The 14,419-nt window shown below is 39.2% G+C and overlaps 2 protein-coding genes across 2 annotated transcripts in view; one reads left to right on the forward strand and one right to left on the reverse strand.

The window, feature by feature from the left end:
* The window catches only part of Itga4 (integrin subunit alpha 4), a 79,750-nt gene extending 76,338 nt beyond the window's left edge, over positions 1-3,412 (forward strand). The window contains exons 26-29 of the mRNA XM_031370774.1: positions 367-465; positions 1,309-1,428; positions 1,854-1,989; positions 2,079-3,412. Of these exons, the coding sequence (XP_031226634.1) occupies positions 367-465; positions 1,309-1,428; positions 1,854-1,949 (315 nt within the window). The 3' untranslated portion in view covers positions 1,950-1,989; positions 2,079-3,412. The remainder of the gene's footprint in view (positions 1-366; positions 466-1,308; positions 1,429-1,853; positions 1,990-2,078) is intronic.
* Positions 3,413-4,419: 1,007 nt separating this feature from the next.
* Cerkl (ceramide kinase like) overlaps positions 4,420-14,419 on the reverse strand; it is a 96,659-nt gene continuing 86,659 nt past the window's right edge. Inside the window, exons 8-13 of the mRNA XM_031370775.1 lie at positions 14,351-14,410; positions 13,702-13,727; positions 13,508-13,616; positions 11,114-11,210; positions 5,498-5,676; positions 4,420-4,637 (exon numbers count right to left, since the gene is read on the reverse strand). Of these exons, the coding sequence (XP_031226635.1) occupies positions 4,556-4,637; positions 5,498-5,676; positions 11,114-11,210; positions 13,508-13,616; positions 13,702-13,727; positions 14,351-14,410 (553 nt within the window). The 3' untranslated portion in view covers positions 4,420-4,555. The remainder of the gene's footprint in view (positions 4,638-5,497; positions 5,677-11,113; positions 11,211-13,507; positions 13,617-13,701; positions 13,728-14,350; positions 14,411-14,419) is intronic.

Consider the following 14,419-nt stretch of genomic DNA (forward strand, 5'->3'; position numbering starts at 1 on the left):
AGAGAGAGAGAGAGAGAGAAAGAGAGAATAGCATTAGCAAAATTGCCTAGTGGTTAAAACACTTCCTTCAGGCATGATGACCAGCATCACTGTGGTAGGAAAACCACCTCCAATAAACCTCTACATGTACATAAAAGTGAATAATAGTACTATTTATTTTTAAAATTATATGTAAGTACTATGTTCTTATCCACACCTATAAACTCACCCCCATGAAATAGAGGATCATGCCTTTGAGCCCAAAGGAAGCCATTATAATTTCAGTTAAGTTACAGAAATCCTAGATAGCAAAAATGACATTCCTATTGACATGCCTTCATGCAATGAACTATGAGTCAAACCACTGATGATTTCTTTTCAAAACAGGATGAGACCTCATCACTCAAGTTTGAAATAAAAGCAACAGCTTTTCCAGAGCCACATCCAAAAGTTATTGAACTAAATAAGGATGAGAACGTTGCCCATGTAAGATTTGCTCTCTTTTTTTAAAAAATATATCAATTTCCTTTATCTATTCTTTGTTTGAGGGATATCTAGGTTATTTCCAGTTTCTGTGTATTACAAAGAAAACTGCTATGAACATATTTGAGATTAAAAAAAAAGTGAAAATTATACAATGGAAACAAAAGAAAGCATCTTCAACAAATGGTGCTGGTGTAACTAGATGCCAGCATGTAGAAGATCCGCTCTCTTTTTTTTTTTGGGGGGGGGGGGGGTTTCGAGACAGGGTTTCTCTGTATAGCCCTGGCTGTCCTGCAACTCACTCTGGAGACCAGGCTGGCCTCGAACTCAGAAATCCGCCTGCCTCTGCCTCCCAAGTGCTGGGATTAAAGGCGTGCGCCACCACCGCCCGGCGAAGATCCGCTCTCTTAGGTGTTGTGTGAAGGCACCTAAGATCTGAGTCAGGAGTCAGCATGTCACCAGGCCATAGAAGCCTTTATTTTTTTAATTGTGACAGGGTTTCTCTGTGTATCCCTGGCTGTCTTGGAACTCACTCTGTAGACCAGGCTGGCCTTGAGTCACAGAAGACTTTTAACTCTTTACCCAGAGGTAGCATTTTCCACCACTAATAGGAAGTATACAGAGAGCTCTCTGGAGACACGATTTGTTAGTGGTGAGAATGGAAAGGATGGGAAGAGCTCTAGAGCATTCCACTCACTGTTTCTGCTAAACAATTGCCCGGGCTTGTTAGGACTGAGACTGGAGCAGGACCGGGTAGACAGTTGTGATCTCTGTGGAGGCCTGGGAGGCTTTTAATGTCAGCAGTGCTATCTCTGAGTGTGTGTTTCCTTTACTTAATTTGTGCAGGTTTTCTTGGAAGGGCTTCATCATCAAAGACCCAAACGGCATTTCACCATCGTGATTATCATCAGCAGCTTGCTGCTTGGACTTATTGTACTTTTATTAATTTCATGTGTTATGTGGAAGGTAATCCCTTAAGAATTATTAATTTCATGAGTTATATGGGCACTATGCCTTTAATATTTACCAAGAGTACACTACTTAAAATGCCTTTATTGTCTCAAAGCCAATTATTTCAATACTTTCTGTTCTTTTTGTTTTCCATTGCTATCTCAATGTCTAATACTGATCACCTACTTATTCTAACTTTACTACAAGAGTTTGGGAAAATGTGGATAATGTCAAATGTCAATGTGTTGGGCAGTGCATATATACCACAGAGAAGTCCTATGTTGTTAACGCTCCATGGTCCATGCTGATTACCACTGTTTGCAACTGTTTTCAGAGCTAGAGAAGCTTGGGCAAAGTTAAAACTATTGTGCACTGATTAGATATTTGATGTGACGATTATGGGTTCAGAACTAGACACTTGTCGTCTAATCTGTTTTCAGGCTGGATTCTTTAAAAGACAGTACAAATCTATCCTACAAGAAGAAAACAGGAGAGACAGCTGGAGTTATGTCAACAGCCAAAGCAATGATGACTGAAGCCTTCTAAATTGTGAAAATTGAAAAAAAAAAGACTCAGGTTAGGAAAAAGAAATCCTTTTCATAAGACCCATGGTAATTTCTCTTTTTTTGCATGTGCTCATGATTTTGTGACATACTCTGTCTTAGTGCAGGGGAAATCCTCAAGAATGAAACTACAAAAAGGTGGCCTGTCAGCAGTCAGTGGATAAGTGGAGGAAAACACTAAAGCCGTGGACATACCCAAGAGGTGAACTGTTGAAGACAATTGAAAGCGAGAGTAACTCCAGATTCAGCAGAACCAACTTAAAAGGAAAGATCTTTCAAGATTACCGATGAGGTGGGCTCACCTCCGTCAAATTGATGCCATGATATAAAAACTTTTTGGCTTCAAATACTTTTGATTCATCTTCAGTCTGTGGCAGTGATCTTTGAATGAGACTCATTCAGATAGCTGTCCCCACAGCCCTTTTCCTCTGCAGATAGGAACTGTAAAATCCTGAAGAACAAAATCCATTTGCAACAGGAGGGCTTCTGGAGAAATGGCCAGCTGTGGACTCTCCTGTGTATGTACATATACTTATTTAAAGGATAAAAGTCTTAATTTACTTCTTTCCTTTATTAAGAACACCCAGGAATAATTCGCTTTTTCAAATTGTCATCTGTAATACCAATTCTTAAGAATTTTTTCCTCATAGCAGATTGTAAATATTGCCCCTTAGCTGATGACACACACTGATATAACATGAACTACTGCTCACTGATGATTGAAATTGTGCAAAGAGAGATTTAGGAACCAATATTTCATAAAACATTCACTGCTTCAAATTAGCAAATGTGAGTATATGCTAGGATATTGTTATTTTTCTTAATCTGGTTAAATATACATAAACTAGGACTCTAAAGCACCACATTTTGTTACAGAAGTGGAGAGAAAAAAATCATAGTTGGAACTGCAAATCACTGATCAAGGTTGTGTGCTGCAACATCAAAATTCCCATGAGATAATGAATGCTTGATATTGTTACACAAGATTCTATTTTAAAATGAAATAGCTTCTACCTGGGTTTCACATAATTTTTCTGTAATTACAGCCATTTTTTGTGGTATTTATTTCATATATGTAGTTTGATAAATATAAGTTTTCATTTGAATCTGCTATGTGTGAGCCAGGTATGGCCTGATTCTGAACATGTGCTGGGTAAAAGGGGCAGTCTTCAGTGAAAGATCGCTTTACAGGAAGTGTTTGCTGCCAGCTGGCCCTTCCTCAGATTTCCTGATTTGTGAGGGTGGCCTGTTCACAAAGCTGAGGCTGGAGAGCAGGGACTGGTGGAAGCTGTCGAGGGAGGTCTTGAGTGCTGAAATTTGAGCACAGAGCATCAGATCTGGTGTGCAGAAACCATATTTAATTAAATGGTTATATTTTTAAGGGATAATTTTTGTGTAAAAGGTATATGTTTATGATTTTCTCATAAAAATTCAAGTAGTTATTGCATGAGGATGCCAAAGTTAATAGATAAGAAATCAATATCATCTTAGACCTACTGCTTCAAGGGATGATCTCTCAGGAAATTTAAATGTGGATCATTACACTGAAAACTGACTCCTGCCTTTCAGGTACAAAAGAACACAGCTACCTCCTGGGCCACATTTTGCCCAGTTCAAAAGATACATTTTTATGTATATTTATAAATAATATATAGAAGTTTATGTATATAGTAAGCTTTAAAATCTAGTTATTTCAAAAGATGCTGTTATGGGGTGGGGGTGGGAAATTTTTTTTTCTTTTTTTTTCTTTTTTTTTAAATTTTTATTAGATATTTTCTTTATTTACATGTAAATTTCTCCTTTCTCAGTTTCCCCTCCAAAAAACAAAGAAACAAACAAAAACAACAAAAACAAACCCCTGTTGCCTCTCCCCCCTCCCCATGCCTTCCACCCCACCATCTCCCACTTATTGGCCCTGGCATTCCCCTACACTGGGGCACAGAACCTTCACAGGGCCGATCTCCTCTCCTCCTATTGATGATCAAATTGCAATCCTCTACTATACACATGCTGCCAGAACAATCAGACCCCTCCACGTGCAGTCCTTGGTTGGTGGTTGAGACCCTGGGAGCTCTGGGGGTACTAGTTAGTTCATATTGTTGTTCGTCCTAATGGGCTGCAAACCCCTCAGCTCCATTGGTCCTTTCTCTAACTCCTTCACTGGGGACCCTGTACTCAGTTCAATAGATGTCTGTGAGTCTGTATTAGTCAGGTACTGTCAGAGCCTCTCTTAAGTGAGTGTTATATTACTAGCTCACTGTGAAGTCTGAGATTTTAAAAGAAGTTTTGTTTTATCTGGTTACAGGAAATTCTAAAACATGATCTTCAACAATGTTCAAATTAGATCTAACAAACACCTTCCAAAAATCAGAATTTGGATTTTTTCATTGATTTCATATTTTTATTTTTATTTTCAAATACCTAGTTATTATTTTAATTATATTAAAATACTTTAATTATGTTAAAATAGATACTTTAATTATATTAAATAGACATCTTCATTAAAATGCATTTTCTATTTGTATATATGGTACATGCCAAATTCCTTCATAATAAATTTCTACTTTTACATACTTCTTTTATATGCAATTACATTCTACTTTGCAATCATTCATTTCTTCCAGGCTTCCTCCATAGAGCCTGATCAGTCTTGGGTGCAACCTATAAGGAATAACATAGCCTTGATTATTTCATTTCTTGGCCACTGTGATGCCTCACATATCTTACAAGTGTGGTGCATAAATCACACATACAGGTTGGCATACAGTCCTAGCTGAGCTACAAGCCAGCAAGCTGAAGGACCTAAAACACTAACATCTGTGACCATTCCAAAGCATTGTGAACCAGCTTTCCTGCCTGGTTAATATCCTCTAGTGCCTCTGTGAAGAGACAGTCACTTGAGAATATCCCGCCTAGCAGAGGCCCCTGCCCTGCCCCTGCCCCTGCCCCTGCCCCAGCACACTTCAGCCTGCTGAGACATTAAGCTTGCTAAGATTGACTATGTAGGTTTCTACAGCTTTATACCCACTGCTCACTCTTGTTAACATATATGTACAGATTGTTGAATGCTTTGTAAAGATTTGACAAGCAACCCCCATTACTTTATATGCTGACTTAACTAAAACCAGAACCTGAATAGAAATAGGGCTTGATAAAAGCAAATCATTCAACAGATTATTACATGATAGTAGAGGCCAATTTGGCAGTGGTGGTGGGATGGGAGGAGGGCTAGAGAGTGTGGCACTACATTAACCTTATAAGGCTTAAGAATATCCTCAAAGACAAACAATGTAAATTGTCAACATGTCTGTATCATTTATACAAAATAATGATTTGCAATACCAGCATAAATGTTCATATTTGAATTTATTGAGAGGTGTGCATATATATGCCTCTTTATAATTTGCTAACTTTCTGGCTTTTAATCTTCTGCTTGGGCTTAGGAGGCAGAACTCCCATATTATATAATTAGTGTTGCATCTGGTATTCTACACAGAGAGACATAACATAGCTGGGCTTACCTAATGTGAACCTCTGATGCAGTTTCCATTAAATCACCATCTACATTCCAAGGAAACCCATGTTGTGAAGCAGTTGCATGTTTTCCACCCTCCTCCTGTGGGCTGTATCCATTGCTATTACTCTTTGGATGAATTTTTACTTCTTCAATGGTATAAGTCTCCACAAAAGGAAAATTGAACTAAATACAACAAATGCGAAAAATCATGATGCTTCTTGGTGGCCCCTATTAGAATTAAGTTTCATACTGACATCTTTATAGCTTTGAAACTCTAACCAGATAGCCCCAGGTTTTCTGAAAATGGAACCTCTTTCCACACCCATTCATCTCTACTGTATGACAGTGTTCTGGCTGGTTTTGAGTGTCAACTTGACACAGGCTGAAGTTATCACAGAGAAGGGAGCTTCAGTTGGGGAAGTGCCTCCATGAGATCCAGCTGTGGGGCATTTTTTCAATTGCCCCTTGTGGGTGGTGCCATCCCTGGGCTGGAAGTCTTGGGTTCTATAAGAGAGCAGGCTGAGCAAGCCAGGGGAAGCAAGCCAGTAAGGAACATTCCTCCATGGCCTTTGCATCAGCTCCTGCTTCCTGACCTGCTTGAGTTCCAGTCCTGACTTCCTCTGGTGACCAACAGCAATGTGGAAGTAAGGAAAATAAACCCTTTCCTCCCCTACTTGCTTCTTGGTCATGATGTTTGTGCAGGAATAGAAACCCTGACTAAGACAGACAGTTTGTATCTGTGAAGAATTTTCCATAACAGTGAAGTCATAATTTCTAGTTAAAGACAGACTTTGCAGTTGATCCTAACTAACCTCATCACAACCTTAGTTAGCTGATGTGAAACAAACTCTGACACAAGTTTCACCCTTGGAATTCAATACAGAAGAATGTAAGTCTAGATTTATGAAAATGAGATGGAAAGTACATAAGAGAAAGGAAAGAGGCCATCAAACATGGTTTTCCCAGGTGTTTAACTTCCATTTTAACCAACAGATGGACACAAGGTGCAGGATAGTTATTAGCCATTCTAGAATGCCACCAGGTAATGTTCAAGTTGGTCTTTTTCTTATTTGCCAAAGGAAATTACCCAGGTGAAGGAACAGCAATGAATCCTCAATTATATCTCTAAAGACCCTTCTTACAAATAGGGTACAGGGCAAAGGTAACAAGGGCTAAGATTGAATATCTGGGGTGGGGAACAGACATAATTTAGCCCATACCAGCCAGCCTTTAGAAACTCATGTAAAAACATAGCCTATGAAACGAATGATTGTGCAGCAACTTTTCTTAAGTACAAGGCAGATACTGAAAGGTTTACACCCAATGTAACCAATGGGACCTCTAACATAGTCACAGCATGTGAGAGGTTTCATGGAGAGCCAGGTTGGTGAGAGTTGCTTAGAGCTGAAGTGAGCATGGAATTTACATTGTAACTCAGTTTATTAAATAGTGTAAGCTGAAGTGTCTCGTAGAGCTTTGTTCTGTGTATAAAATACGAGTTTAGGGGAAAATACTGACCCTTAATTTGCATTAAACAGCTTTTTAAATTTTGTGCTTCATTGAGGTTTAGATGCAGAAGGGGGAGGGGAGACTATGTTTACTAAGGGATTATCCCAAAGCCATTATTTTAAAATATGGAATGTTCAATGATTACTAACTGTATTTACAATAAAATTATTTGGCTATCTTAACTACTTTGAAGAACCCAATTACAAAAAGTTTCAACATACATTGTATGTCCTGCCCAAGAATTCCTAGGTTGGAGTCCTAATATTGAATGCCTCAGAATATAACTGCTTTTGACGATAAGGCTTCTAAAGATGCAGTTTACATTAAACACATATCTGGGTGGCAGAGCCTAATAGGAAACTCGTGTAAAAATATAGCCTATAAAATGAGAGATAACAAAACAACTTCTCTTAAGTATGAGGCAGATACAGAGAGCTTTGCAGCCAATGTGAAAACCAGTTGTTTCCTTGGGGGTGGTAAAAGTTTGAGAGCATTGAAAAATATGAGGGATTTACATGTCCCAAGGGACAGCCACATGAAAATACACTTAGAGGACAACCACATTCCAAAGGGATAATGGCCGCATGAGATATCGAACTGTCTGGTACCTTCCTCAAGTAGTATCTTGAACTTGAAGTGAAAAAATGGTTTCCCAGGACCATGGAGTTCATGTTGAGAAAATGGAAAGCTACCCTTGGTAAAGAGGAGAAATCAGCTATTTTAGGAAAATTCTTCCAAGAGGAACTATAAAAGATAAGGCAAACTAAAGATACATGAGGGGCCATTACAATGAGTAAGTTTTGAATTAAGAATAGGGAGAGATACAAAATGATAACCAACAGAAGCAGTTGATGTAATGTTGTGAGAAAACGAGGAGGGGAGTTTCAAAAAAAAACTGCAGTATGAAGGGAAATGCTGTTATCTGAAGAAAGGGGAAAAGTCAAGGTCAGCCATGGACCCATCAGACTGGAAACCTGGGTGGTTTACAAACTTTACAGCATAAGAGAAGGATGGAGGTCCTGCAGATCTAAAGACCTGATCAGATCCTTGCACGGGTGTGTGCTTAGAAGAAGTTAAGTGATTGGAATAATGAGAGCAAAAGGACCACACAGAAGAGTGGATCCTCAGAAGATGGGAGAGTGCATTTAAAAGTTTTAGAAACACTTGCCAAAGGTGGCCATGGAGAACAAGAAATGTGGGGAGAGAGAAGAGCTAGCAAGGAGGTGCAGTTAAAAGGCCCCCAAAGCATAGTTTTAGCCTCTGTTTTACTGAGTTGGAAGTCACTGTAAAAACAGTAAGGTTATCTTCAATCTGCTCTACAGCTGTTCACAACATTGACATTCCAGGAATGAAAACACGGCTCAGAGAATGAAATGCTAAAACAATTCAGAATTTGTTTCCTTCCTACATACCAGGACTGTTGCAGATTCACTGCACAGTGGAGAATCCTACAGTAACTAAGATAGATTTAGACTTTCTTATATGGCAAAGTGTTTTTTTTTAAAGATGCATTATATTCCCATGTTGTTTATTATTGATAGAAATGATTATATGAATTATATATGGTTATAAATACCAGACTATTGTAGTTCTTCATTGTAGTGTGAAATTATGAGACAAACATGGGATACCTGGGGACTGGAGGGATGGCACAGCTCTTATGAGTTCTAACTACCATTCCAGAGGACCCAAGTTTCATTCCCAGTAAAAATATTGTAGGTATTGAAGGGGGGCGTCTCTGGGAGGAGCAGTGGTACAAAAGGGAAACAAGAATGTGATTCAATTATATTTAATTAAAATATGTTTTTAAATGTTAATGAATTCAGATAAATTGAAATCATGTAACTTTTCTCATCATAATGCAATAAACTTTTTTTTTTTTTAAATGTGAATCAGCTCTCACAATCACCTGTGATTCTAGCTCAAGAAAATCCAACTCCCTCTTGTGGCTACCACCAGCACACACAGACACACAGAGAGTCAGTATGTTCTCTCTCTCTCTCTCTCTCTCTCTCTCTCTCTCTCTCTCTCTCTCTCTCTCTCTCTCTCTCTTTCTCTCTCTCTCTGTCCCTCCCTCCCTCTCTGCCCCCTACACCTTTACAAGTGGCTATAGTGTATGATCAACAGTCAGCCTGTGATGGCTACCTGGATTTACTGCCCTCCTCCCATCCCCCCCATCTACATCCAAGCACCATTCATGTCCCACAACAGAAGAATGGATACAGAAAATGTGGTATGTTTACACAATGGAATACTACTCAGCTATTAAAAATGATGACTGCGTGAATTTTGTAGGTAAATGGATAGAACTAGAAAATATCATCCTGAGTGAGGTAACCCAGACCCAAAAGGACATACATGGTATGTACTCAATGATAAGTGGATATTAGCCCAAAAGCCCAGAATGCCCATGATACAACTCATGGACCATATAAAGCTTATCAAGTAGGCCAAAGTGTGGATGCTTCAATCCCACTTAGAAGGAGGGAAAATAATCACAGGAAGCAGAGGGAGGGAGGGATCTAGGTGAGAGAGGGGAAGAGGAGGAAAAATGAGGGCAGGACTAGGTATGGGAAGAAACAGGAGAGAAGTCTAAAGGGTCACGAAAACAAATAGAAATAAATATCAGTGGGGATCGGGGGGGGGGACTTGGGGAACCACTAGAAAGTCCCAGATACCAGTGATGCAAGAGGCTCTCAGGACCCAATGAGGATGACATTAGACAGAACACCCAACAGAGATAGAACCTGAAGAGACCACCTTCAGCAGATAGGCATGGCCCCCAGTAGAGGGATGGGGCCACCCACCCATCTCAATTTTTTTATGGAGAATTGCCCCTGTCTAAAGGAAATACAGGGACAAAAATGGAGCAGAGGCTGAAGGAAAGGCCATCCAGAGACTCCCTCACTTGGGGATTCATTCCATCCTCAGATACCAAACCTCTGATACTGCTAATGCCAAGATGTGCTTAGAGACAGGACCCTGGTGTGGCTGTCCTTTGAGACACTCTACCAGCACCTTACAAAGACAGATGCAGATACTGTCAACCACTGGACTGAGCCCAGGGACCTCCATGGAAGAGTTAGGGGAAGAACTGAAGGAGCTGAAGGGGATTGCAACCCCATAGGAAGAACAACAGTATCAACCAACTAGACCCCTCAGAGCTCCCTGAGACTAAACCACCAGCCAAGGAGTACACATGGGCCAGTCCATGGCTTCAGCTGCATATGTAGCAGAGGACTGTCTCATTTGGCATCAGTGGGAGGAGAGGGGTTTGGTCCTGTGGAGGCTTGATGCTCCAGAGAAAGGAGATTCTAGAGGGGTGAGGCAAGAGTAGGTGGGAAGGTGGGGGAACACCCACTTAGAGACAAAGGGAGGTGTGGGGGGTTCATGGAGGGGAGACCAGGAAGGAGGATAACATTTGGAATGTAACAAGTAAAATGTCTAATTAAAGAAAGAGATTGTGTCAAACTACAGGGTTTTACAGTCACATCTGTACTTCAAGACTAACAACTGGGTCATAGTGTATGCGCAAGAGTACAGCTCATCATATTTGCTCTTTCTCTTTTAGTCTAATCACTTAAGTGGAAATATCTCTAAATATGTTTTGTATAACAATAACATCTATAAAATGGGTATTTTAAGCACATAGCTGCAAATCTTTTGAAATCCATGAATATGGAGCAAGTTGAAAGCAAATGTCAGGAAAATCTAACTGTCACAAGTTTAGAATCTGCTGTTGTGAAATCAAGAAAGCTAAACTCTCAGATTTCACCACTGTCCATTCTACAGAACAGCTTGTGTGTGTGTGTGTGTGTGTGTGTGTAACTGTACCCTTAACTGATTTCACTTTTCAATGTAATACTAGAATTTTGGTTTTTCTTTACACAGGGGGAAAAATCATATAACCCATATGTCAAAAGAATCAAATGTAAGTTAATACTGGCATACTGGTACACATATTTCAAATTTTGAAGTAAAGGCCCTTAAGGGGAAAAGATGATTAACATAAACAGAAGGAAATAAAGGTTTCTCACAAGACTAAATTTGATGTTAATCTCTGAAGCGTCTTATCTCCTTGCAAAGAAGTAACAAAAAGAAATGTCCATACCTGATTCTTTATACTGGAGTATCTTTTCAGGTGCTTTACAAATTCTGGCCGAGTGGTGTTCCGTACAACTATAAGAGCCATGCTTCCATTATTTAATCTGAAATTAAACATTTGTATTTGACATCAAGGAGTTTAAGAGACTGTAGGAAAGTACCCCATAACATTTTGTCTGACTAATATAATGCTCTCTAGAGGATACTGACCAATATTGAAAATCACCATGTTGAATTGACCTAAAAAATTTTAAATCACATTTTGCTGTACTCTCGTTGAAATGAAAAAGCTTTTCAAATTAATTTTATTAAGCCCTTGGGTTTCTTCTCAGCAAAACCTTACTGTAAGGCTCTATGAAAATCAAACCTTTATGCACCCTAATCATATCAAGAAGTAATATTAAATCTACCTTAATTATTTAAGTATTCTAAACGTGAAGCTATGTGTTTTACATTTTAAAAATGTACAATCACACAGTGAACATTTGCAAATGGTCTGAAATAACCTGTGGCTAGATGTTTTTATAAAATCCAAGCTGTGGTTAAAGTGTTTGTTTATTGGCAGAAAGTCTAAGTGACACAGAAGATGAAATAAATCAAACTGCCCAGGGTAGAGAGGACAGAGTGAACAATTGCTACCACATATGTTCAGCTAAAGAGCAGAGCATTTTAATCTTACATAACACTTCTATTCCAGTAAGAGAGACTAGAAACCAAAGTGTGATCTGGTGCCAACAAGCAGCTACAAATGCATTAGCTTTAGAAGGCATTTTGCAGAAATACATGCAAATAATTTCATGCTTGATTACAGGGCATACTCAAAGTTGTCCCAAGAATAACAATAACATTAAAAGGAGGTTTAGGCTAGAGCTGTGAGAAGCCTGAAATGTTTGCTCTTCGTCTAGTTGTCCTATGTAAGGATGGACCACTGCAGTGGATAGCACACAATGGCAATCAAAACAAACAAACAAAAGACAATATGCTAGCAGCCGAGCTTTCAACTGCTGAGTTAAGTGGGGTCCAATACTACTCTTACCCACCATGGTGTCTCTTCCCTCTGAAAACAAATAGCACCTGAGTGTTCTTGGCACTGTCTTTACACATCATTTTTCTTAGTTATGTGATTTTATAAATATTTCCTCCTTCTTTGTTCTACATGATTACATTTGGAAGAGAACTACTTTCTAGGTTAAAAATGGACATTTGCTTAAAAGAATGTACAGAAGAAAGAGTACCTCTAATTCTGAGAAGATATAAAATGTCTAGCTGGTTTTTTCATTGAAATGTAGCCAACAGATTCCAATACACCATGGTTCACATTAGGCAAAACCATAATGTCTCTCTAGTTAGAAGCATCAACCCAACCCAGTTCCCCAGACAGACAAGTACATGCTTATACCTACTGAGCCATCTCTCGGGCCCTCATATTAAGGCTATGTTTGTATAAAATTGGAGTGCAGAGACATTCATAAGACACATCAACATTTATTATAATATTCTCAACAAGTAGTGAAGTGAATGGAAACAAAAGAGGCACAACACAGAGTTATACCAATGAGACCCAAAGAACACTTTAGCCAAAGGGTTAGTAAAATGCAAGTGAAGACAGGACAACTTTTCTCCTGTTAAATAGTTGTTCACAATCCACTGTGGGAACAAATCCTTAAGGAAGATTTAATATCATACAAAGAGAAACTTCTTCTCTAACCTACAATTCTTCTTCTTCTTTTAAAAATAATATTTTTATTAATTCTTTGAGAAGTTCTTATGTTTTGATCATATTTACCCCCCCCACACACACTTTTCCTAATTCCTTCCATATCTACTCCCTGTATTCTCACCATTCCCAACTTCATGTTTTCTTTTATCTCTCAATAATCCACAGAGTCCATTTGTATTGCTCATATTCTCATGTATTCGGAGCCATCCACATTCAACCACAAACTACCAGTGGTCACATCCTTAAAGAAAACTAACCCTTCCTCCCCTCAAAAGCCATTAATTGTTAATAGCTCCTCAGCTAGGGGTTGAAGCCCATGGGTCCCTCCTCATACCATGCTAGAATGTCCACTGCCTGGATCTTAAATACATCTTGTTCAGGCAACAACTATTATTGAGTTCATGAGTGAACCAATGCAGTCATATCCAGAAGGGACTGTTCTGTTGGGACTCCCCTCTGACCTCTGGTTCTTACAGTCTTTCCACCTCTCTTCCGTCATCATGGTCCTTGATTCTTGGCAGGGCTCAAGGATGTAAAGGATGCCCCATTTGTAGCCTAGCACTCCAATCGCTGACATTTAATCTCTGCACTTTTGTCTGAGACTGTATCTGTAACAAGTTTCTAGCTACCTAAAGTGTTACCAAGGGAAAATATTTATAAAAAGCAAGCTTTAATAGTCACCTGGTATCAGGTGCGAAGCCTCTGGGTGCCACTGAACACAGACAGGGGATTGCCATGATGCTGATGTTCAAGAACTGTCCTTGGATGGTTTGCCAGTGACCACCACAGTCTAAAGAAAATTGAAGCACCTGGTTAGGTTCTCTCCCCAGTCACTAATGCAAGACAGGGTTTCAAGCAGCATCTTTCTGACTCACCAGATTCTGGAGATCTCTGTGCTTTTCTAGAAGTAAAATGACAGAAACAAAAACATGTCACACATGTGCAAAGCTAACCTCGACTAAACACGAGACTACACAACCCATAATTGCATGTGCAGGACTTTTCTTAATAGAATATCTTTAAGATGTATATGTATTATAAGGAGCATTTGTCATTTCTTAATAACTGGAAACTTCGTTAGTGTTGCTTTAATACTGAAATTCCATGCTTCTCTGGATCAAGACTGTGGGTTTGAGGCTCATAGCTGTACCAAAAGTTGTTTGATGCATGGTTGCTTCTGAAGGCAGAACACCAATTTCACCTTTACTGGAAGAGGTAAGAATCTCTGATTCTACACTCATATGTCTATTACTTATGTCAAAGTAGTTTATTCTTTAAGGAGAAACAAAGAAGTTCAGTGGTTGAGATTAAGACTGCCACTGTAGAGGACCCACATTCATTCCCAACACCACATGGTGGCTCCCAATTTCTGTAACTCCAGTTCCAGGGTATCTGACACCATCTTCTGGCCTCAGTGAGCATCAGGCATGTATATGGTACACATAGATACATGCAGGCAAATCACTAGGATATATTTTACTACAAATAAAGAAAAGATATCAATAATACACTGCTTTTATTTACCTTTCTTGTTCATTCTGAGAATGACCCGCTAGTAAAAATGATATTTTGCAATCCTCTGGCCTAAAAAAA

Source organism: Mastomys coucha, unplaced genomic scaffold (assembly GCF_008632895.1).
Source record: "Mastomys coucha isolate ucsf_1 unplaced genomic scaffold, UCSF_Mcou_1 pScaffold15, whole genome shotgun sequence".
Lineage (NCBI taxonomy): Eukaryota > Metazoa > Chordata > Mammalia > Rodentia > Muridae > Mastomys > Mastomys coucha.